Below are 24,017 nucleotides of genomic sequence, written 5' to 3'. Positions count from 1 at the left end.
TCAGTTCAGGTCCCACTAAGATAAGTGCCAGGTGATGACGTGAGGGCTCTGCGGGTGTGACACAGTTAGTTCTGAACCCCGTAGCTCCCAGCAAGCATGCTCCCTGTATGTTTCTTTATAGTCCAGAGGGGGCCGGGAGCCAAGAGGTGACACATAGCAGCGGTGACGAGGGTTGGGGCGGAGTGGGGGGGGGGCAAGGTTGTAAATAACTGATGGACAAAGATAGCAGAGATCCATAGAGGAGAAGAGGGAGGAGTAGACTTTTTCTTTTTTTTGTGTGAAAAGTTGGCTCCGAGAGTTTCTGTACATCCCCCGTTCAACCGTGGAGAGAGTTAGGAAGGGGAGAAAACAGTGACAGCTACAGCAGTCCAGTCTGGAGGTGGGTGGAGACGAGTGGTAGCATAGAGACGGAGAGCAGCCAGGAAGAAAGGCCCGACCACTTGCGCTCCCCAGAAGACCGCGTCCCCCCAAAGTAAGCCACCTGGGCTGCAGAAGAAGAAAAAAAAAAACAAGGGAGAAAAGAGAGGGCAGGGAAATGTTAGCCAACATGTGCGTCTTTACGGCTGAAAGACAGCTCATTCACATGGGGGAGTTAGTCATGCAAGACAGCGGGGTGCAGAGAGGGGACATGGGCAGAGGAATGTTAGCACCTCTAAGCCTTTACTCAAAACCAGTGTAATTAAGGCAGCTTAATGCATCTCGTTCTCTGGCAGTGCTTCCTTTGTTCTCCTGATCTTGGTAATCCAGCTAAGTCTACCCTGACTCTGCCAGGACCACTCACCCACACAGGCTGACCCATCATCGTTGGGCTCAAAGCCCTGGTTGCATCTCCTCTTGGCGCGGCACTTATAGCTGCCATAGGTGTTGGTGCAGACGGGGCGGTCAGAGGGGCAGACAGAGGGGAACTGGGTACACTCATCTTTATCTGAGGGAGGGGGGGGTAAGGGAGGCAGAGACACTTGACTTGAGGATTTTTAAACAAGGAGGCAAGTGCGGTGTTGAACAGGTGGATAAAAGGTGTCGGCTTACCTGTGCAGCGGCCATTCTCATTCAGAGCAAAGCCATGACCGCACTGCAAGACACAGTCAGTATGAAACAAGGAACTTTTACTGAATGATCTGGTAAGTATAAAAAAAAACAATTGGAATCACATGCTGTGGCCTTCGCAGTCACCAGAGTTGAACTGGGCTCAACACTTAAAATCTGGGACCAGAGTTTTTATCATCAAAACACTGAATAAAAGGAATGTGTTGGAAGACATGTTGTTCCTTAAGTGGAGTTTCATGGAAAGGAGCACTGACGCTGTGTCGTGACAACCCAACTACTAACTTGAAGTCACTTAATGTTGTTTGATCATTTATCTGCAGCATCTTTTGAATTACTCTGATGGGATGGGTAGTGGTTTACTGGAACATAAGAAAAGCCCAGTAAATTTAGCCCCTTATTGGAACCAAATAAGCCATTTTATATCATCACCAGGCTGTTCCAGTAAAATATCTTTGATCCCATCTGTAGTGTTGTGCAGCTGTCTTTTGGATGATCTGAAGTTACTGTGAAGCTCACTATGAAGCACTTTCGTACCTCTATTTCCACAGTCGGGGTGACTTCCTCCTCATCTCTTGGATAGTAGATCTCCAGCACGGAGTTGATCTCTGAAGGCTCCAGCGGTCGGGCAATTGAGCGACCATCTGGCCAGTAAACCTCCACATTGGTGGCCACGTCTTTACCTGTGCAGGTAAGGATCATTTAGCGTAGACATGAGCCCCACAAGCGACTGTTCATATTACCTTTACTTCGGTTGTCATTAATCTCGTGAATTATCTCGTGAATCTTCCTCTTTCCTCTCTTTTTCCCTGACTGGCACTGTGTAAAGACTCTCCTCTCCTCTCTCCATTAACTATTTTAATCAGGCATAGAGAAAGCCCCTCTCCAGAGGCCCTCTGTAGCCCTTAATTAAAGTGGCATTTCTAATGTAAACAGATCTTGAGTTACCGTGCCAGACAGCAATCCACTCAGCAGGTGTGCTGCCCGAGAGCCAAAAAATATTTCACCTGATCTGCACCCACATGACACCCTCTCATTTAGTGGCGGGGGAGTGAATCTCACATGTCTACCAATGGTGACGCTTTTGACTGTGGAGACTGGAGGTCCTCTCTGAAGTCAGGACAGTTTGCTGTTGGAGTGTATTATGGGGGCCACCAGAGTCGATCTGGCGCCTGGACAGTCCTGATACAGAACAGGCTCAGTGAGCAGGGAGCAGCAGTGGGTGGGCTACCAGGCCTGGAAAGCCACCAGCTGACTATCCTAAGGGGGGGACAAAGGGAGACAGGGAGCTGGTTCCTCACAATCCAGGCTGGCTTCCAGCTGCAGCACCTGTCCTCCTCCTTCTCTGCTCGCTTTGTCCAACCAGCTCCCTCCCACAGACTGCTTTCTCTCCCATGGGTGTCTAATCAGGCTGAAGGTATTAAAACAATGCTTTCCACATGCTTTCATTTTCCTTCGCACTGCTACTCTCTGCGGTGCTCATTCTGTCTAATGCACTCTGTCTCTACTATGCATCACTCAGAAGTCTAGTGAATAGCAACAGCAAGTTTAATCAAGAAAAAGAAATCATTTTAAATTAAATTTCTATTTTATCTGTTTGTCAGATAAACCAAGCAATTATTTCTGATGTTTCATTAACAAAACGGTAAACCTTTTTAATCACAAACTAATGAGTGGATTAACTTCTAATTAAACAATTGCTGCTTGCAGCCACTAGTGAAGACCACCTAAGGTTATCCAAGAAGTGTCAGGTTTAAACCACACTTATTGTGCAATCATTTAGATGCAGTCTTACCAAGGCCAAAGTGTGCGACAGGCTCCATCTCACACAGGTATCCTGAGCCACCGTCAATGATCCGTGTGTGTGGGCCGCTCTTCTTTGTGTAAACCACCACTTTAGCTCCTCTGGCAAAAGCCCCAAACTTGGTCCGGGGAATCACTCGCAGCCATGAGTTGGCGGTGCCCTGGGACACAAGCACAAACAGGAATAATAAGGGTTAAAATTAAATGAAGTACTGAGTGTTATTTTGCAGGTGCCTCACAAACCTCTCACCTGGTTGACTTTGTAGACAGACAGCGGCTGTGCTGCACTCTCACCATGAGACACGAGCAGCTCCAGACGGCCGTCACCATCAAAGTCTGTGGCTACAGCTCCTGGGGATTCATCACAGCAATGATGCAGCTAAACACTTGGGGAAACAACCCTCATAACATTCGTCATCTTCATGTAGGTAAACGTAATTCAGCAATCTTCGAACTAACAACGTGGAACAAGTTTTTTTTTTCTTTTGCAAAACACAAGAGACTCAAATGTCAAGTGGAGCTCTGATGCCATCTAATGGTTTGCTGTAGGAGTAGCAGACGTAGGATGTGTGGCCGCTCTGCCTATCATTCTTAATAAAGCTGTGAGGCAGCTGTCGGTTCTGTCACGCTCACCGGTTCCTCGTCCTTCAGGCTCTGATGCTTCCCCAACATTCAGCTCTTCTATCTGGGGGTCCCCATGTTCTCTCCTGCTCACCCTGTCAAAGCAACATCACAAAAATGACCCAGAAAATCACTGCAAAATATGAATACCACACCCTCTATACAAAAAGATGTATAACCAGTGTTGGAAAGTACCCAACTTACTCAAGGATAGTATTTATGTGCAGTTTTGAGGGTCTTGTGACACTTTAATCTTTACCTCCTCCAAAAAATTTCAGCAAGAAAACCTGCGTGTTTTACTTTCCTGCCTGTATTCAGCAACTTATATGCAAAACATATGATCTTTTTATAACACAGGAAAAATGACTATAGTATACTACCCACCAGTACATTAAAAACAGTAACATTAGCTAAAATGAATCAGCTACAACATAAAAACGTTAGTTACGTGTTAATGAATTAGTGATAATACTTTCATACTTTCACACAATGTACATTTGAGACTTTTATTTGTGCAACATTTTGCAGCACAGAAGTTCTTCTCTGTCTTTTAAAGTTCTTCCACTTCTGTGTCTATGACTCGAATGCCAAATAACAGTCAGAATATCCATAAATAATAAAGCCTTTTTTGTAAATGCTACATACATAATACATAGATAACACACAGCTTATGCATCCAAATGTAACACAGAACAAAACACAGGCATATATGTGCAAGATGCTTGACAAGTGATAACACAGAAGTGCCAGACTTGTCTCCCTTGTGTGTTTAATACAAGAAGAAAAAAAGCACTTCTTACATAATTATTAGCATATTTCTTAACACAGACTCACTATAATATGCCTTCTAGACAATGACTGATTTTCATCTTGTATTGTAATTAATTTTTCATTGTTACTCTTGTGTTCTTATCTGATTGTATTTGTCATCTTTCTGTGAAGCAGTTTAGTCAAACTTTGTTGAACAAATTGATTTCATGTGACCTGGATGTCTGCACATTACCATCTACTAGGTACCTTCACCAAGTAAAGCGTCCTCATCCAGCGTTCCTTAACTTAAAATAATTTAATATCACGATGCACTAATGTGCTGATCCTGGCTCTTCAACCTCTGAGCTCAGCTACATATTGATTAGTTGTATTGAATTAATTAGCTCGGGCACAATAGTTTGAGCTTGTTTTTTTTCAGTGCCAGAGAGCACCGTTTAAATTAGCTGATTCATCTTCATAGCGGACAATGGCAGAGTCACGGGCTGTGGAGCAGTGACCCCTGTCAGAGCATCGTCGTGTCCAGAAAGATAAATTCTCCTCCAATGACCTGCTGTGCTGGAATATTCCGATCCAGGAAATCTTTGGGGCTTAAAGTGATTATTGATATTCGGTATGAATTGACCCACCAGCTCATGGCAGCATTCACCATGGGTTTTGCATCCTGTTCACACAAACATGCCAGATCAGATTTTTTATTCAGCCAGGATGTGTTCATTCTACTTTTAAGTCCTCACGAGTGATATGTATCATATATTACTTTTTGAGAGCTGAGTTCATTAATATTATCTGGAGAGGAAGCCAAACCATGAGCCAAAAAGAGACCTAAAACTGTCTTAATGAAAGATTCATTCATGTGTGGAGGAGGAGGCGGGATGCCAGACTAGATAAGTATCCTTGGCTGGGAATTTTAAATTCTTCTCAGCTTCCACGCTCAGCTTCAGAATATTAAATCAAGACACAAGAGTAGTTCATTAAGCTCATCATCAAAGCCCTATTAAAAATGACGACCGTACTTGTAAAAAATCTGTGTACGTATGTGTGAGTGTCTTGTGTTACTTCTGTCTTGGTACCTAAAGAGTCTGTTGGCAGACGGCCCTCTGTAAGCGATGTTATTGAAGAAGACTTCAAGCTCGTTGTCATTGTCAAAGTCTGCAGCGATAACGGTTCGAACCGGGGACGGCATGGAAAACTTCTGGGATGCGATGTCCTGAGGAAGAAAGGTACGTCAGTGAAACACACACAACTAATATAACACGCTCAGACATACATATACAGAAGCCGAACACATGCAGGAAGATGTTTTTTTTTTTCTACATGTGTGTATTAACCCTCTGAATTCTAAAACCCACCAGTGTCCAAATTACATCATTTCCAGGAGTCAGAAACTGAAAAAAAGTAAAAGAATCGTTGCATTTTCAACTTTCTGACAGTCACTGAAATAATCAAGTTTGACGTGCAGCTCTGTCAGGAAAATTAAGCATATAAATGCTTAAAATTGGGCTGCAAGGTGGCTTGCAGCTAGAAGATCCCCGGTTAGGATGTTCGGGATCTTTCTGTGTGGAGTTTGCATGTTCTCCCCGTGCAGTGTGGGTTCTCTCTGGGTTCTCCGGCTTCCTCCCACACAGTCCAAAAACATGTTGAGGTTAATTGGTGATTCTAAATTGTCCGTAGGTGTGAATGTGAGTGTGCTTGGTTGTCTGTCTCTAAGTGTAGCCCTGTGATAGACTGGTGACCTGTCCAGGGTGTCCCCTGCCTTCACCCTAAATGAGCTGGGATAGGCTCCAGCCCCCCCCGCGACCCTATTGAGGATTAAGCAGTGTATAGATAATGGATGGATGGATGCCATTTACAAATATTTGCCAGAATAGGCTTTTTACTCTAACAAGGTGCTATCTTTTTTTTTTATTATTATTTATTAAATTAAATTCTGAGAAGTGAGAAGCCACAGGCACCAATTAACAAATCAGTAATCACAAGACAAAACTTCTGGGTTGAACTGCAGGCTGTGTTTACGCATTCTTTCTCAATTTTTGTTAAAAAAAAAAATCAAATACCTCTAACTTCATTTTTTTTAATGGCATTAGAACTCTGTTATACTGCATAAAAGCACTTCCCTTTTCTTATATCCATGATTGTGCTGTTTCTAGAAAGTTGCAGGACGTTATTATTGCAGCGAAAAGTGTGTCCACAGTGAGTTCAGATGTGACAAAAGCAAACAGAAACTGTTTCAGAGGGTTAAATCACAAAATGTTTTTATTCCCATGCTCATCACATGTTTGTGCATAGGGCCAAATACGTAACACCTAAACTTCTTGCTGTTCATTAAGTTCCTATAATAATTCAGTTTTGTTAATTCGTCTTGATTGAATGTTGTTCTGATTCAATTAGTTCTTATTGTGTTTTATAGCTTCAGGGTAATTTGGTAATAACCCAACACTTTCATAAACACAGCAAGTGTTCCTTTTGTTACTTCCTATGTTTATGAAATCACATTTTAAAATTCTATGAAAATTTAAATTAACTTTGTCTTTAATGGGAAAGACGAGGCTGATACACTAGTTTTTGTCTTTCTTTTTCTTTTTTTTGGTCTAATCTGTTGCTCAACTACACTGTCTAGTTACGCTTAAAGTGTCTTACTGAAGAACACAACACCTTTGCAGTTTACTCTTAGATGTCCAGTGTAGGAATTCCTGTCACGTATCAGCAGAAGAGGCTGTCAGAGTGAAGAATTTCAAGCATTTCTACTTGAACTCTTTCTTAAACCTGCTGTTATTGAACCTTGGGTCCGACATGTGCACAGGCTGTCTCACAGGTCACCAGTTCAATCCCCACCACAAACCTCTAGTCTATCAATAACCAGCGTTCAGTCCTCGAGTTAGACCGCTCTGGTTAAGAGTTTCATCTAAAGATAAGAACAAAGGCTCCTTTTTTACATCCTCTGGCATCAGAGAAGTAGACAGCAGCTTTCCTGCCCCCAAAAGAACTCTCTGCAGCAGAGGAGTTTTTTTTTGCATGAGAAAGTAACGGATATCTCCCCGCTTCAGTGACACGGTGATAAGTCGGGAAAGAGTTATAGAGCAGCCCTTCACTCCCCCCAGTATTTACTCCCTGTTTTAATTATAAGGCTCATAAAGCTGCAGGGGTGGGGGCCGCCCACAGTGACCTTCTGCTTCTCAGGTGAAGGAGAGGGGATCGCCAACTGAGGCCATGGAGGGAGGGAGACAGGGACAGCACAACAATTACTACATTACTGTACGAGAGCAGATGTGCCATAAGGATAAAGAGAGGGACTGTCACCCAAACTAATATGAGGTACAAAAACACTGGGTTTGCAGGATGTTTGCCAAAAGTACCTCAAATCAGATGATAACTATTCACAACTTCAGTAGATCGATTGTAGCTTGGAAACATTTAAATGTGTCAGAAATATTAGATTATAAAAAAATTAGATATTTTTGTATTTCAGATTCAGTATGTTACTCATATATTTTTTTAGTTGGAATAACTACATGAATAATAGGCTAATATTTGAATAAAATAATTCCTCTAAACACTACATTCTAATAACTTTATATTCTCTTCTTACAAAACTTCAACCCGGGCCTTTGTCCATCCATTTAAATATATATTCAGCATGTGTGGGTGCATTTTGTGTGGGTGTCCGTGTGTGTGTGTGTGTGTGTGTGTGTGTGCTGCCTATTGCAAGACAAAAAAAAACCTCTGCAATAGATTTTAATTAAAGCACAAACAGGCCTAATCGGCACTTTCCACTAGCCAGGCAAGCTGCTGGTTCAGCCCAATTTAATTGGCGGTTTACTGAAGTGATACAACAGCTTCATTGTGCATGCCAAAGGTCATCACGGCTAGTAGGAGTGTCAGTTTGTGTGGGCGAAGGGGGTCTTAAATATGTTGTGGGCTTGTGATTTAACAATCTCGGTTTAAAAAAACATCGTCGAGCTAATTCAATTTGTCTCCCGTGTGTTTTTGTGCGTGTTTAGGAGCACAACATGTGTGTGTGTGTACGTGTGTCCCGCTGATGGAATCGTCTCTGGGCTGCGCATCACACATTAACCCCTTATGTGACCCCTATAAAGATGTCTCTCGTGACGTTTATCTCTTTGGTAAAAGATGCAGGTGCAGGCGGGCGCAGATAGATCACTGAGCATGAAACCCCTGCAGATTTACACGCAGCACGGCCCATCTCTGTCTCAGCCGCTCTTAAACGTGGCACACAAAGCGATGCACACTGCCGGCTGTCTCGCAGGACTTGTCTATAGAGCCATTGATTGAGTAAATCACCGCACCGTGCGTCTTTAAATACCACTCAAAGCCCAAAGTGGGCCAGCGGTGAGCAGTGCTAATTCACTAGGATTGATAACCGGGTGATTCACAGTGATAATAGGTGAGATTTGTTGTTTTTTTTGTTGTGCTTGTTCATTAGACATTGATTTTGGTCAAAGGAAGACGAATAGAGACAACAACCCTCGAACTCAAACTCTCCTACATCAGCAGCTGCAACTGATTATTTAGTGCAGTGCATCATTACTCTGGATTATCCACAGAACAAGGAAAAAGTCCCACCCTACACTACTGACATCTATCTACACTGCTAGATACTACGACATTTTCGGGAGACAGCGACAGCGAACGTTTGGTGTCTTGTCCCAGACGTGCATGGTTGAATAATCCTGCAGAAACGCTCTCTCATCTTGTCTGTACTGGTGTGTACAGCAAAATGACAATAAACTTGATTTGATTTGATTTTTAAGACAACATGTGGATCTTGTTATTTGGGTCACTTTGTCCTTTAATGCCACAGAACGCCTCAAACAAAGTGCTTTGCAGACAGCACCAATGATGTCTGAAACAGTGGAATCTCAGGGGCTGCATGTGATGATTTTTGTGACTTTCTAAAACCAACAATCAAGCACACGTTCCTCACAGTTAGGAGAGCTTACATGTTTAACCATCTTGCCTCGTATGTACACATCCACACACTGTCCACAGCATATGTGCAACAGAATGTATGCACACATATCCCCATGGCATGCCTCCCAATGCCAACATTTGGAGCAGGTCTGTACACTTTTATGGCATCAAATCACCATATTCACTTAAAGCAAAGATCGTCAGATATCCAGGAATCACATCTGGGACCCACCTTGAATTTTTGTTTGCGGTTATTCAGCTGCATGTAGAGGCGATGAGGTCCATTCCAGTTCCCATAGACGATATCCGTCTTGCCGTCACGGTTGAAGTCTGCCAGAGCCACCCCTCTGCCGTGCTGCATGGGGTCCTCCACACCTAAAATGAAATGGCAGTAAGCTCTATTACACAATAAACTCGACCTTGTTTGTTGTTTTTTTTTTTTTGCACCAGATTCATATGATAACGTCAAGAATGAACTGATCTACAAATAAGAACATATTATTCTCACCTGCCTGCTGTGCCACATCAGTAAAAGTTCCATCTCCGTTGTTCCTGAACAGGAAGTTGGCTCCGTACTCGTTGTCACAAAACACATCAGACAGGGTCTGACTGACAATAGGCCCCACCACGACGCCTCTTCCTCCTGCACAGATGGAGGCAGAGGCTCAGCAGTAAGAGAAAATTAGGCAGCTAAAAAAGGGTGAGCAGACAATTTTAGGAAGAAAAAAAGTGAAGCAGGATAGGTGAGACAACAGAGAGAACAGAGGGAGAGAGAGATCAGCTCCATAACAAAAGTGAATGGTAAGAGATCATTACTGTCTTTCCAGGCCATTTGCTCTGAGTAGGGCAAGTCTTTCTGCTGACACAGACACTGACTCTGATGGGCTACATCCACACAAACACAGGTAAACACACCTAGGCACAAGCACAAATACAAAAGCGTAACCGTGCAACACACTCTGAAAATCTCTTGCTTTAACCAAAAGCTAACAATAATTTCCTCCTTATGGGTAAATCTTGGTGACTGTTCAGGACACTCTCAACATCACCCCAAGATTTTCCAATGACATTCTCCAAAGGGATGTATCTCACTAAAGTGTTCCATCTCAGACCAGCAGAGTTTAATTATGGAGTTGAAAGGGCTTTGATTGCCCTTCCAGTATGCAGAGTCAGTGCTGTGAGTCAGGACTCGCTCCTGATTTAGTGGCCCGCTCCATCAGCCCAGACAAATATCACTCGCCCCCTACGGCCATAAACCACTAATGTCTCTCCAGAGATATGTAACCATTAGATATACAACTTCACCGACTGTCCCTCTGCTCTGATTAACGGCAGTTTGATGGCAAAGCCATCTACCGTACATCATTCACAGCGAATCTGAGCAGCTCAAGCTGCCCCCCTGGTGGATCAGATAATATCCTGCATGTAACAAGATCCGTAGATGATGAAGATTCATTCTGCTGCGCTCAAATACAAAGTCACCTCCCATTTCCAAAACTTAATAGAACATCAGCTTCAAGGACTTTTCAATGGTTACAATAAAGTGTCACAGAGGCATCTTTTTTTACTCATGATAGTGTCTGTTATGAAGAAACAAATCACGGTGAAATCGTGCATTCTGGCATTTACTGTTCTACTCTTCTATTCGTCACACGGTTAAGTTGATCCAAGCCACGGAGGTGAGCTGAGGTGTGGTGATGAATTTCAGTGTTATTCAAAAACAATACAAAAAAAAAAAACATGTTCAAGGTCATTCATTCAGTTTCAATATCATTTAAACGGCAGAAAAATCACTTCAGATCAAATATTTATTGTCCTATGACAGATTTTTTTTCTTTGCAGCAAAGTAGCACAATAAAACATTAAGGAAGCAGTTTGCTCTGAAGGAAACATACAACCTACACACAGAAAAGTATATATAAAAAAAACAAGTCAGTATGTGTACTGTAAAAACTGCAGCAAAGAAAAATAAGGATAAGATCAAGATAAAGCCTACGCATTTGAACTCAGTGTATTTACTGCACATGGAATAAATGCACATTTCAACTTGTTAAAGCTCATTTTCACAAGTCAGCTAGGAGGGAATTCCTTAAAGAGAAGATCAAGTTTTTTTTTGTTTTTTTTTTAAAGATCTGATATTTTGGCCTTCATTTAATAACTGACTGTCTAGACAGTTGGAATATGTTGGGAGATAAAACCCTGACAGGAGTCAAACTGTTCCATTGAGGTTATAGAGCATATGTTACCATGAGACCATCAGGATACGCTGCTCTTGTTTTTTGTGTGACTGTTAACTAGAAAATTGTTGATGACTCATTTTAATGGCCACTTTGACAATGATGCCCACTTTATTTAAGTTTTTCACGTTTAAACTCCCATAACAGGTACAGGACTGACTTTAAAACAAATTTGTAAAATAAGATTGTCCACATCATGTCAACATTGAAAACATTTTCCGCCGCAAGATATGAAGTCTTTGTTGCCCCCTTTTTGGCAAGTAGTACTTTGATGAGACTGACAGTGACGGAGCAAGCTGCATATAAAATACAAAGCGTTATATAAGGCTAGGTGCGGCTGTGATAGATGCTATCTCCAGGCTGTTGAGCCGGTCTGATGTATGTGTGTGTCGCCCTTCCCTTTCGCTTTCATATGACTTTGACTGGAGTAAACAGCTGACAGGGCCAAAAGAGCCCACATGTTCTCTTTCTTCTCACTTTTTTTCCTTTTTTTTCCCTCTTGTCTGGCACTTTTCCAACTCTTATACTCGCTTCCCCCCCGTCTAGCTCCCTCTGTGTGCTCAAGTCCTATATTTCAGGTTCTATGGGTACAACAAGCACATGCTCCTCTGCAGACGTCTGTATAAATCACACAGCCGGTCCGGTACTGCCAGGTGATCTTAAAGTGATGGTCTACGTCACAGTCAGTTCTTCATACCTACCGATGAACTTATTGACTCCGGCCTGCTCGGCCACGTTGGAGAGGGCGACGACGCCCTGTGAGAGGTCGCTGGCTGCTTCATCCATTTCTATGAGAGCATGAGGACCCACGTTCCCACTCGCGTAGTTAGCTATGTAGATGGCATAGCGGCCGGTACCCTGCACAGAGACATATGTGATTCACATTTATTAAGATACACTCTTCATATATACTGTGTAGCATAATTAAAAACCCGAAAAGACGTGTAGCTACATGTGGAATGATGAATAATTTGAAAATTCAGCAGAAAACTTTTTTTTTTTACTATTTTTTTGTTCCCTTTTGAGAAATCTGTCTCAGATCTCACTTCAACCAAACCAGTACAACAGAAGTAATCAGAAGTAAAGTGGTGGTGCTTCTACCACAGTGACAACAACTGGGTTTCTGGAAAGATAAATATTGTAGCTTTTGATCCCAATTCTTTCGCTTTCATCAGCACCAGAAACAACATTTCATTTACCTCCTTTGTATTTGAGTAAAAGGCAAAACTCACAGACCAGTGACAAAACGAGAACTTAACATAAATCTGTGTTTATTCTATAATATTATTTTAGGATTTTTTTGGGCCACTTGGGGGCAGCAGAAACAAGCTGTGAACACAACATTGACATATTTGCTCATCAATTTGCTCTCATCCTTTACAGGGTCACAGGGAGCTGAAGTCTATCCCAGCTGACATTGGACGAGAGACAGAGTACAGCATGGTCACATCTCCAGTCCATCACAGGATCGCACTGACGTATCCCCATATTTTAAGGTAATGCAGTTATGGAGCAACCACATCATGTCTTTAGAGCAGGGCTTTTGGTCACCTAGTGCAAGTAATTCAATATTCACTGTACTTTAGCTCAGTTTTTGGTCTCTACAAACTCCAGAGGGAAAGGTCTGGCTCGTTAGCTGCTAAATGTTATACTTTGGTTTTGATCTGGTCTTATTCGTGTCTGTGCGGCGTTTGGTAGTGAGCTGTTTGTGTACAATGGGGATTTTAGAGCTTTTTTTTTTTATAGAAAACAGCTGCCCTCTGTGGCGAAAAAAGCTGTCCGACAGCTGAACAATAACCTGAAGCTGGCTATAGAGCTGTTTAAAGCCACGAGGAGCTGCAGATTTGCGTCTGAAGCAGCCTCTTTGTCATTGTCATTCACGTTGTCATTTGATACATTATACCCACTTTAGATAAAAAGCCAAATGATTTCCCATAAATTGGATCACATAACCTCAGAATGTTGTATTCTTAAACCATCTGTTTTTTTTTTCTTTCATTCTTCTCGTGACTATTATGCACCTTTTCCCAATCAAACCTTTCTTTTCTCCGCTTTATCTCCCCTTACCCTCTTTCTTACCCCCTTTTCTCAGCCTCTCTCCCTACTCCTTCCCCTGCCTCCCTTTGGAGATTAATTTCACACTCCATTATCAGTCAGAGTCCCTGCAGACACAAACTCACAGACGGAACCACACTAATAGACTACACACTCGATTCCAATGAGCTTTCCCACCAGGCCTAACATATTTCAATCAATACAAACACATGCACGTATGCAAACACGCACACACGCCGCTTCACCATTTGTGTTAACTTTACTATATTTTCATGAGACACAGAAGGTAAACGAGGCTGGCTGATGTAAATGTCATTAAGCGTAACATTATGGCATGCTGTGGGAGGAGTGGGCTTCACACACACACACACACACACACTCAGAGCTCGAGAAGAATGAAAATGAACTACAATGGAAAAACCTGAAGGCCACTGGCAGTTACTTAACAAACTTAAAAGTCAATGATTTTTCAATAAGCCTTCACCCAAGGCTAATTTCTGTCACTGGGATTGGCATTGTGAGTAGTGCGACAAGCATGCCTGCAAAGTGCATGTTGGTGCAAGGACTGCATACCCTTTACATCAATCTTTACAGCCATCACAAAGAAGCCTGAACAACATCCCACCTCTAATGTAGCACTGTCGCTCTTTTGTTGGCAGGAAGTGCACATTTGTGCCCTTTTGCTTCACTTTATTGTGCTTTATTTAACATATTCCAATTATTCTGGCCTATAAAATCCATTTACTTTTCCCCTGCCTGCCAGTTCAAAGTGAACCAATCCATCAGTTCAATGTGAGGCCCCTCAATATGTCACCTTCATCAGTTTGTATAAGAAAAATGATGGGACGTCACTTTCAAGGAGACTAGGAAAGACAAAGTGGTCGGATGACAAATCTATCTTTATTTCTAGATAAAACTTTATTTATGGGTAAACAAGATCAAACGCATTAGCTACCTAGCTGACTACACAGCGTGCTTTTGGTTTTTGGCCCGTGTAACCTTCTGCTGCCGTTCCAAATATGTTCTAATAAAACTTGTTCAGCAATAGGAAAATGAGTTCTCTCTCTGTCGGCCTGCTGGAACCAGCATGCAAGAATGCACATCAGGGCTTTGGCTTCTGCTAAAAAAATTATGCCATTAAAGGCAGATATCTTTCCAATCGGTTTGGCAGCTGCACAACCTATCAGTGCTCAGTGGGACGGGACTGTGGTTAAAAAAATCTATTGTAATCCCTACTGTCCTCTTTCCACTATTACCTTCTTTATCCTGTCCCTGATCGGAAGTGAGAACTGCATGTGTGAGAGTGAGATAAGAGACAAAGGAAGAGCGTGAACGTGTCAGTCAGAGAGAGTAAAAAAAGAAAAAGAAAGAAGAAGAAGAAGGAGTAAAGAAGGTGGAAAAGGAAGAAGAAAACAATGAGAAACAGACTGAGAGAAAGAGAGAAAATGCTACGGGCAGAAAGCAGTAGTGTGCAGTCATCATTCCTCCCCTCGTACGATGTTCTATAAAACAAACGAGCCCTGGCTTCTGTAATTACACTGGTGCGATGGACAGAAGAGAGAAAATGGCACACCATTCCCCCAAATGAACTGTCATAGCACATGCTGAGAAGGGCGGCGTAGGCAGGGCATGAGTTATCACTGGTAAACAAACAGAAGCACCCGTGCATGTACGCAGAAGACACTCCAGGGAGTTTGTGTGTTTGTGTGTGTGCGATGCAGATCTACATATACACTATGTGTAGATGTGTGTGTGTGTGTGTGCAGTACCTTTCTGTCCACACAGGCCACTGAGCGCCCAGACATGGGGTTGGCTACATCTCTGTGTTCATTAATATCATCGCTCAGCAGATCTTCAAAGCGTCCATTACGAAACTTAAACAGCTTGTCGGAATATGTTGCCCGACCTTGATGCGGAGAGATACAAAGTTCAGTAGAGGCGAAGCTTGCGCGGAGTAAAGAGGCATTATGCAATACAAGTAACCGTGGGTGATTGGAAACAGAAGAGCGGGCTGCTGTGGTTGAAAGTGAGAAATGCGATACAGGAGTTTTTATAAAAATGATAGAGGTGAGGTGTTGCTGTTTTGGCAGTGTGCGCTGCGTAGCTCTCAGATTGATTAATAGCAGCACAAAGCTTATCTGTTATCTGATGAAGACTCAGATGAGATAAGCTTAATATCTGCATACAGATTCTCCTGCTGTGTCACTGTGTAAGAAAAGAGGTACAGTGTAACTCCAGTGTGCACACATTGAATTTTGACAAAAGAGGGACCAGCTTGTACTGTACCAGAGAAGGCGTTATTGGTGTTGAGGACATAAATCTCCTCCCGTCCGTCTCCATCGATGTCACATGCTGTCACTCCGATGGCGTTGCCTTGACGGTCTCTCAGGGCGTAGAACGGGGAACTACGATTGTCAACAGCGATGTTGACAAGCCTTTTCCTCTGCTTGTCGTACTTTAGCACCAGATTTGGGCCGTTGTAGCTGTCAACAGGCAGAAATGACTGCTTTAGTCCTCATTAATCATGAGTAGTGACTAATCGTGCTGCCTAAAAACGTTGTAAACAATGTTTATGTGTACGTTGCTTCATTTTGTAGATTATCACATCATCTGTTGTGCAACTGAGACCTCAGTTGTAAATCTTAAATAGGGAAAAAAAATCTGCTGCATACGTGAGAAGGCCACATGAAGCTTTTTGTGAAAGTCAGATACTCTCCCTCAGGTGATGTCATTTAAGGAAAACTACATCATCAGTTGCTGCAAAGCTGCAACTTTGAAAATTAGATCTAAGTGAACGAAGTAGCAGCTAATGGCTACATGGACTGATTTGCATTATGGGTGAAGTAAACAACAGGTTCTGACAAGAAAAACAGTGTTTAGATGAAAAAGAAAAATTATGCTGCATTAATTTTAATAGCTTCTACCTTGTTTCAACTCTTTGCATTCACTTTTAAACCTGTCCAGCGTGTAGTCTAACAGTGTTACAGTTTAAGAGCGTCATGCTAAATCTTCTTAAACGTCACTTATGACTAAATGTCCATCAATCACATTATTATATTATCAAATATCCTTACTTTTACTAAAACACAGGACTCTTGAGCATGATAAAACCAACACTACAGCTTTAAGTTAACACCACCTGTTTTAATTCTACTTTTTTTCCTGAGAATTCATGTTTTGACATGTGTCATGTAGAGTATAATTATTGTTATTCAGGTGACAGAATTTTAAGCTCAGTGGTTCAATGTTTTACTTGCAAAAATGCATCTTGGGATTAAGGTCTGTGGGTACCAGTTAATAAGATTTGTCTGGTAAGGAGAAAATAACCGACTGACTGTCTTCAGATTTTGATTCAAAGCCTGCTAAACTCTGATTGTGGCTCACAATTACATTTTATCACCGTTTGACTGAACCAGAAATCAGTGAGAGGAGCACAGACCAAAAAAAACCTATCTAAATAAACAAATGTTTTTTCTTCATGGAAGACCACACCATTTACAGTAAGAAGTGGGCTGTGAAATAACTTGTCAGGGCCTTTAAAATTACCTGGCCTCATTCTTTATTCTATTAATATCAGTGCAGGTTTTTATATCTGGTGCACACACTGTATAATCTGGAACTCAATACTAATTCTATATTTTTTCGGGGTACCAACTCAAACTATCTTCCTGTTCCAACTAGGAAGGGTAAAGCAACAGCGTGCAGCCAAAATCAGATATTTACATTCCAGAAATCTCTTTCTTTGTTCTACTTTGTTGCACTGAAGGTCAGCATCGTCATTTTAATAAAAACTGTGTAAGTTATCCTTAGATTCTCCTGATGGTAAACAAAATGATGTCTTTTGGGATGATCTCGTGTCCAGGACATCTGCTGAACAGGATGTTTATGGCTAAATGACATTTATTAAGCAGGGTCGTTTTGGTTTATCTATATTCTGTTAAGCATTGAGAAATTCATCGTCGCTTCACTGGATAGAGGCAGGCTCGCAAAACTCTCCCAATCAATGGTGCTCTATTCAATCACACCCATTTCCATCAGCTGAGGCAGCCTCAGGGCAGCCTCACCATCTCGTCTTACAGTTTGCTTTTGTCTTTGTCTTTAACCTTTATCTTGGGAAAATCACAGTGCTTTTTTTTTAACCCTTAAAGTTAGACATTTCACAGCTAGTTCATTGCTTTAATCGTGTATAGTTTTAAAAGAAAAGGCTTTTAACTCTGTGAGAGGAGCAAGAGAGCAAATCTAACTGTAAGTGAGAAAACGCTTTTCTGCACACTCCTCACCCAGCCACAAATATCTCCAGGTCTCCGTCCCCGTCTACGTCAGTGACGGCCACGCCATAGTTGAGCTGGGTGGGGTTGTTTTCATAGTCCGGAGGAAGGACGGTCTTGGTTATAGCCGAGAACATTGGCTCTGATCGCTGAGCCAAGGCGAGGGCAGGCGGGAACAAAACCAGCCACAACAACATCCTCACCTGAAGGGCAAAACACACCATTTGCACCATGAAATCAAAGAAGACTTCCGTCTTTCTCTATGTCTCATATGAATGTGCAAAAAAGTGCTGACACTTTTTCTTCTTTCTTAAATTATTTTCTCAAAGAATCCATGAACTAAATAAAAGTGGCACGATCCGAGGGACTAAAAAACAGAACAATGCACATCTGTAGAAAAGCATATACACACTCAAAAGAGCACCATTTTCCCACATAGCACTCCTCGCCTGATCGACAGCACACATTTGGCCTACTGGTTGATCTAAATAGGAATCAAACAGAAAACTGTAAGTCATACATCTGCAAACTGCAACACATGGCCCTTGTTGCTAATTCTCCAAATCCATCGCGGGGCAAACATCGTTGGCAGAGCTTTCTGCTATACTCGGACATAAAGATGAAGATATACCACCACAATCAGCAGCGTTCTGCAGGGTTAGATCTGAACAACCCATCACATGCAGACAGGCTGAGGAATTACAGGACAGAAAATCCATACATGGTGCCGGGCATTATCCACAGGCCAAGTGAGCTCAGAGGAAACCAATATGACCTGATATAACAGAGCCCAGCTTCTGTTTCCTCAGAGACGGCGACCAACTCTTAAATTGGAAAGGTTTTTTTTCTTTTTTTTTTCATGGATAAAAGGGCTCTGTGATGTATAAGTGTCCTTTTATTGGTATTAGATAAAAGCTGAACATAGAAGAATTGATCCAATTCGACTTGTGAAGCGCAGGCGAGTAGAAATGAGGTTTTCTGATGCTCAGACTGGAGGAAAAAAACGAAGTGAAACATGGCTGAGAAGGGAGAAATGGGAGAAATGAAAGAAAAGGGTCACCTTCTGAAGCCTAAAATAAAACACTCATCATCAACAGCACTGCAAAACTTTTACACACGCAACACACACACGCAGTAAATGCCATTCACGAGCTGACAACTTGATTTCCCCTGCCCGTGGATTTATGAACGCAGCCTTCGTCATAGTGCTCATTCCATCCGTAATGCCACTGAGATGTTCCCATCTCTGCTTCCGTACCGCTGCAGATTCTCCCTTTCTGCTCCGAGTGTCCAGGTGATGTATGGCTCTTTAACATCTCCCTCAGCAATTCAATTTAAGATAAAACCACAGTGCTGTTTGAGTAATACTCTCAAAAGCACATCGGCAGGGAGAGGAAGCACCTCCGCTGACACCTGCAGAAATATGGCCGGGGCCGACTCTGGCTCTCTCCAGGAAGGCACCACGCCGATAACGCTGGTTCAAGAGCTGGTAGCAATGTAGACTGTGGCTGTTAGCAACAAGGGTTAATTAACAACACCGGGCAGTCAGGGGAAAAAGCAGTTTCCCCCCATTTGAAAAAGGATGTGATGACAAATGAGCAGGCCAGTTCCAGACTACAGGAGGCAACTATACAGACTTACTCGTATATTCTGTGTTAGATAGGGCCAGTGGGCTATAAATTAAATAGGAGGAGGAAAACTTAAGTTGAAAAGTGAAAAAAAAGTGTAATGGAAAAGGGTGGAAGCTTTTACAGTGTTTTTCTGTAAGAATGTCCTGCAAAAAGGACAATTAGAGGATAAAAACTGCTTGTATGTGATACAGTTTCTCCTCAAAACTGGACAATTACATTTAAATGTTACTGTTCGTAATGAGACATGGCTTCATTCTCGTGGTACATATTTCACAGTAGCCTGACAATAGAGATAAAGTATCTCCCACACAAAGTAACAAGCAGCTTGATGAGGGTTGCACAAAAAGGTCAGATGAGCGCTTGAAACCATTGGGGACTTTTCAGTTTGATAAAACTATGAGCTACTGCATTACCCAGTCAAGGACATGCAGTCACTTTGCCCCACGTTCACTGCAGTAAAGTCCAAGACATCCCACTTGAGTCATCAAGTAAAGTTGGAATGTGACTTTTCCGCAAGCACGAATCCAACCGAAAAACATTCATTGCATCGGGGGTTTATGATGTAACATGTGCAGGGTCAACAAGCAATAATATATAAAAAAAAAAAAAAGAAAAGTAATTTGTAGTAAACCAGCCGAAGACCATGAAATCACCCTGACAAATACATTTTTTTAAAAAAGGAATGTGTTGTTTGAAGCAGAGAAATGTTTTCGATTTGGTAATTTATGTTGGCATTAAGAGGCCATTACCACAGCGTGCAACATCAGCATGTGCTTTCTGGAGCGTTCCTGCCCAGCTCTGATCCTGATAACACTGCGACAAAGAGCCAGCAACATCTTCAGCTTCAAACACACACTTTCTAGAAGCTCTTCTCTGTGAAGGACACTCTCACTGCAGAACACACACACGCGCACACACACACACACACACAAAGTGCAGCACTAGTGAATTACACTTAAGCTTCAACAATCAACAATTGCAAGTAATGTTAAGCTCCAGTTCATCCATTGTTATTCACAGTGAATGTAAAAACCAGGAAACAGCAGCAAACACACACACACACACACACACACACACACACACACACAGTGCAATAAGTCATCACATCAGCAGTTTAAAGCATTACTCTATGAGCATAGTAGTTGCAGGAGTTTTTTTTTTCTAGAAAGTTGCATCCATATATGTCTGAATAACTGCAGAAATGTGATCATAATTTTTTTAAATAATCTATCTATCTATCCCAAACATAAAATAAGATCAAATGCACATAACTCCAAATTAACAGCAAGCTAAACAGCAAAAATATAAATAAAAGAAAAATAAGAAACGATTGAAGAAATAACCAGAAAAACATGCAACCCGTTCAACAATCTTTCTTAAAAACAGATGCAACTGCTGCATTAATTAGTCTATTTTTTTCATTATCTGTTCATCTGCATTATTTTTTTTAAACAAAATCCACTTTATGTACTTTAATCCGTGGCTGTTACTGTAGCTGCAGGTGATGATTAAACAGTATGAAATAATCAAGCGTCGGATTTTATTTTTGCTCTGAGAAAGAAAAGTTGCGTTCAAATCGAGGGGACGGACGTCAACTTTGTTTCGGCTCTTTCTTGCAGCACATCCCGCCAGTTATCCCAGAGGAAGACAGCAGCCTCAGCAGCAGAAAAAAAAAAAAAACTCAGGTTACTCACAGATGCAGAGACGCTCGGAAACTCCAGACAAATCCTCCAGCGATTGACAGCAAAGAAGAGAGAGAGGGAGGGAGAGAGAGAAGGATTCAGGGAGATAATTGTGCTGTGGATAGCGCCGTTATCTCAGGGGTTTTTCCCACTTATTCCCTTTACACAACTTCCAAAAGATTTGCTTTATGAAATCACTTGTGTGCGATTTCAGCCAATCGCCGCGCAGCTCGCCGAATATCTAAGCGGGCGGCCAATGAGTGCGCGGGGATGCTGCGGGTGGGCGTGTCCCCAGGTGTTTATTACGACGGGGCGGCGGGGCGCAGCTGGGGATGGAGATGCGGAGCTTACTCGGTTCAGTTGGGATGCTCTGACTCCTGCCCCATCCACGTGTGATTCTGGATGAAAAGATGTGAGATATCCCGGGATATCTGGCGTCCTGTTCAGCGTGAATGTTTCCTGTTGTTGTTTTTAAGTATTGTTGTGTACAGGCTGACTGATTTGAGTTTGTAGCTTCAATAATTTAAGCATGATTTGCTTCAGTGATGCCAACAACCCACTTTTCCCTCAGGGAATGAGGGTTTAATTAAAGCCGAATCGCTATTTCTCCACATATTTCTGGGATAAAATCTTGACGCATGTGCAGCTGTGTGGTCGAAATGTGGATTCAGTGTATCGCCTGGGATGGACATTTTTTGGCAACCTGTCTTATCATTATTGTTTATATGTGTCCATTAGCTGAGGAGTCAATCAGACTTTTAAGCACTCGTGTCTGCTGCATTCAGGCCTCAAACAAAGCATTAAACTATAGTTTCATTGTATATATTTTTTTAATTATAAGCACACATTGTTTATATACATCTTTAAAATGTCAAATCCTCAATTTTACAGATGGATCTATATATTTGTATTCACAACGGCAACAAAAAAATTAATAGGTGTAGTGTTTGATGTAGCAGCGACCTGACCGAAGCAAAAGAAAGCAATTAAAGTAGCCTCACCCAATGCGCACTTACAAATAAAACGGTGAGTGCTCAAATTGCCTCTTTTATGTTATCTAAAGAGCACCAGAATGCTGTGTCAGCTGCGTGTGATGAATAAAAGGAATAAAACAACAGCATCGCATTTGCATAGAGCATATTACAAGCGTCGATAGCAATGATCCTCAAAAATAATAGATAATTCTCTCTCAGAGTGATGAGCAAAAAGTTAGTGTTCTGTCTCATAACAGTCAAAAGTGTGAGTGTGTGTGTGTGAGAGAGAGAGTTTGCAGGTTTACTGCTGCCAGATGTATAATTCTTATGTCATGCTTCACTGAGTCCAGCCTCCCAGAGACCCCCAATGAAATGAGTTGTGCGTGTGTACGTGTGCGTGTGTGTGTGTGTGTGGTTGCGTACGGCCTGGTGAAATGAGATGTTCACATCCCAAGGACGTCTCCCACCATAATTTAAACTCACTGGTGCTGGAAGACTTCAAACTGAAAGTGCTGAAGTCATAAACCAGTGCACTTCTGTCTTTACTGTTATTGTCTGTGATCTGCTGGTGTAAATCTGCAGGCAGGTGGCTGTGACTCAAACAATGCAAATATGAGGACAGAAACGTGAAGCCTTTCCATGTTGTGATTACTGCATATTGACTTCAGGCTCTCAAATGAAGACCCGAAGCCAACGATGCTCCTTACGAGCAACGTCCCGCTGGTCTTTTGTTTCAGTTTATCGGCCCCGGTTTGATTTACAGGTCGCAGGATTCTCTGACTTGGTCGCAAAATGCGAAGGGTTAGAAAAAGAGAAAAACCTCCAGGCTTGATGTAGTGCTGCGCATGATACCTTCAGCTATTTACTCCCTGATCTACAGTCGCTCACAAGGGAGACCAGAGTGTTTTTTATTTATGAGGGGACAAAGAGACATCTATCAGCCCTCAGCTGAAGCCAGTGACAGTGTATAGTGTGACTTTGAGGCGGAAAGTGAATTGTATTCCTTCCCCTGGGGCACACTGGGACAAATCCCAGACACGATGTTGTGGTTGGTGATCGTTTCCGTCAGCGACACACACTCGTCCAGGGCTCCTCACCACCGTACCTCACTCTCACTCGTCGTCAAGGTCGTGCCCCCCTCTCTCCCTCCCTCCTTAGAGGCAATGATCTTAAAATAGAGCTTCTTTAAGTGAAGATGAGGATTGTGGAAAGCTCGGGGGGGAAGAAATGGGGAGGGGAGGGGCTTTTACTACAGCATGAAGAAATGTCCCCTTTCCTCTTTAAGAGCTGTTGAAAGATGTATAGTGCTACAGCATCATGATGAATCCCCTCCGCGGTGGATAGGAGAACACTTCTCATATCATTAAGCTTTAGTAATGGTCCCAAAGCCGTGTCCCTCCTGGCAGGGTTGCTTGGCATTTACTCCTCAGGCTAACAGGCCTGCTGGCTACCTACAGACTCCCGCTGTTTCACTGCTGTCGCTGCTGCAGGGCTTCTTTAGACAAACAGTTAGCTTCCTGGAACAATGTTTAGCTGAAAAGATCCTGAATGTGTTCTCATCATTTCAATTTTAGTACACAAAAATGCAGTTTTTGTCTTCAGTTTTAAAGAATATGTGCTTCTATAATCTCAAATTGCACAAACTCAGTGTCACCCTAATGCACAAGTGATTAGTTTTTCTTGCTCAACTGACATACTAACAAAGGTTGTACAGATACATTTTTTGTAGATGATTATTTAAAAGGGTAGTCCAACAATTCAAATAGCCTTTAGTAAAGTCTGGGGACCCACAAGAGGAAAAAAAATGCACATGATTGATTCATTTAGTCAACTGTATAAGCTCTGTCTTACATTTCCCATAATGCAACTTTGTACTTTGCTCTCTGATTTTTAACAGGCTTTCTCTTAAAATGTGTATAGCCTTACCAGTGACATCATTTGAGCAAGTTTCTTGGACTTGACAGAGATACAAACATTGTAAAGAGTAGATCTCCTGCTGACT

The 24,017-nt window shown here is 42.3% G+C and overlaps 1 protein-coding gene across 1 annotated transcript; it reads right to left on the bottom strand.

Moving 5' to 3' along the window:
- Positions 1-332: 332 nt before the first annotated feature.
- crtac1b (cartilage acidic protein 1b) lies at positions 333-17,925 on the bottom strand. The gene is made up of 14 exons (XM_008279756.1): positions 17,741-17,925; positions 15,747-15,943; positions 15,230-15,366; positions 12,107-12,263; positions 9,677-9,811; positions 9,401-9,543; positions 5,310-5,446; positions 3,481-3,563; positions 3,098-3,198; positions 2,840-3,008; positions 1,582-1,727; positions 1,030-1,072; positions 782-925; positions 333-481 (listed from the first exon to the last, which is right to left on the bottom strand). The coding sequence occupies exons 1-14, from the start codon at positions 17,923-17,925 to the stop codon at positions 333-335; spliced, it is 1,926 nt and encodes a 641-aa protein (XP_008277978.1).
- Positions 17,926-24,017: the final 6,092 nt, after the last annotated feature.

The sequence above is a fragment of the Stegastes partitus genome, unplaced genomic scaffold (genome assembly GCF_000690725.1).
Source record: "Stegastes partitus isolate 25-593 unplaced genomic scaffold, Stegastes_partitus-1.0.2 Scaffold169, whole genome shotgun sequence".
Lineage (NCBI taxonomy): Eukaryota > Metazoa > Chordata > Actinopteri > Pomacentridae > Stegastes > Stegastes partitus.
Note: the sequence above shows the minus strand (reverse complement) of the source record. Positions and strands in the feature narration are given on the sequence as shown.

What these genes read in the sequence shown, in the direction of transcription:
- crtac1b (XM_008279756.1), bottom strand. Translation starts at nt 17,925, where the DNA reads ATGTTGTTGTGGCTGGTTTTGTTCCCGCCTGCCCTCGCCTTGGCTCAG. An exon ending in TGTCGCACACTTTGGCCTTG is followed by an intron (nt 1,728 to 2,839) that starts GTAAGACTGCAT and finishes TTACCTGCACAG; the next exon opens with GTAAAGACGTGGCCACCAAT. An exon ending in TGAGAATGGCCGCTGCACAG is followed by an intron (nt 926 to 1,029) that starts GTAAGCCGACAC and finishes CCCCTCCCTCAG; the next exon opens with ATAAAGATGAGTGTACCCAG.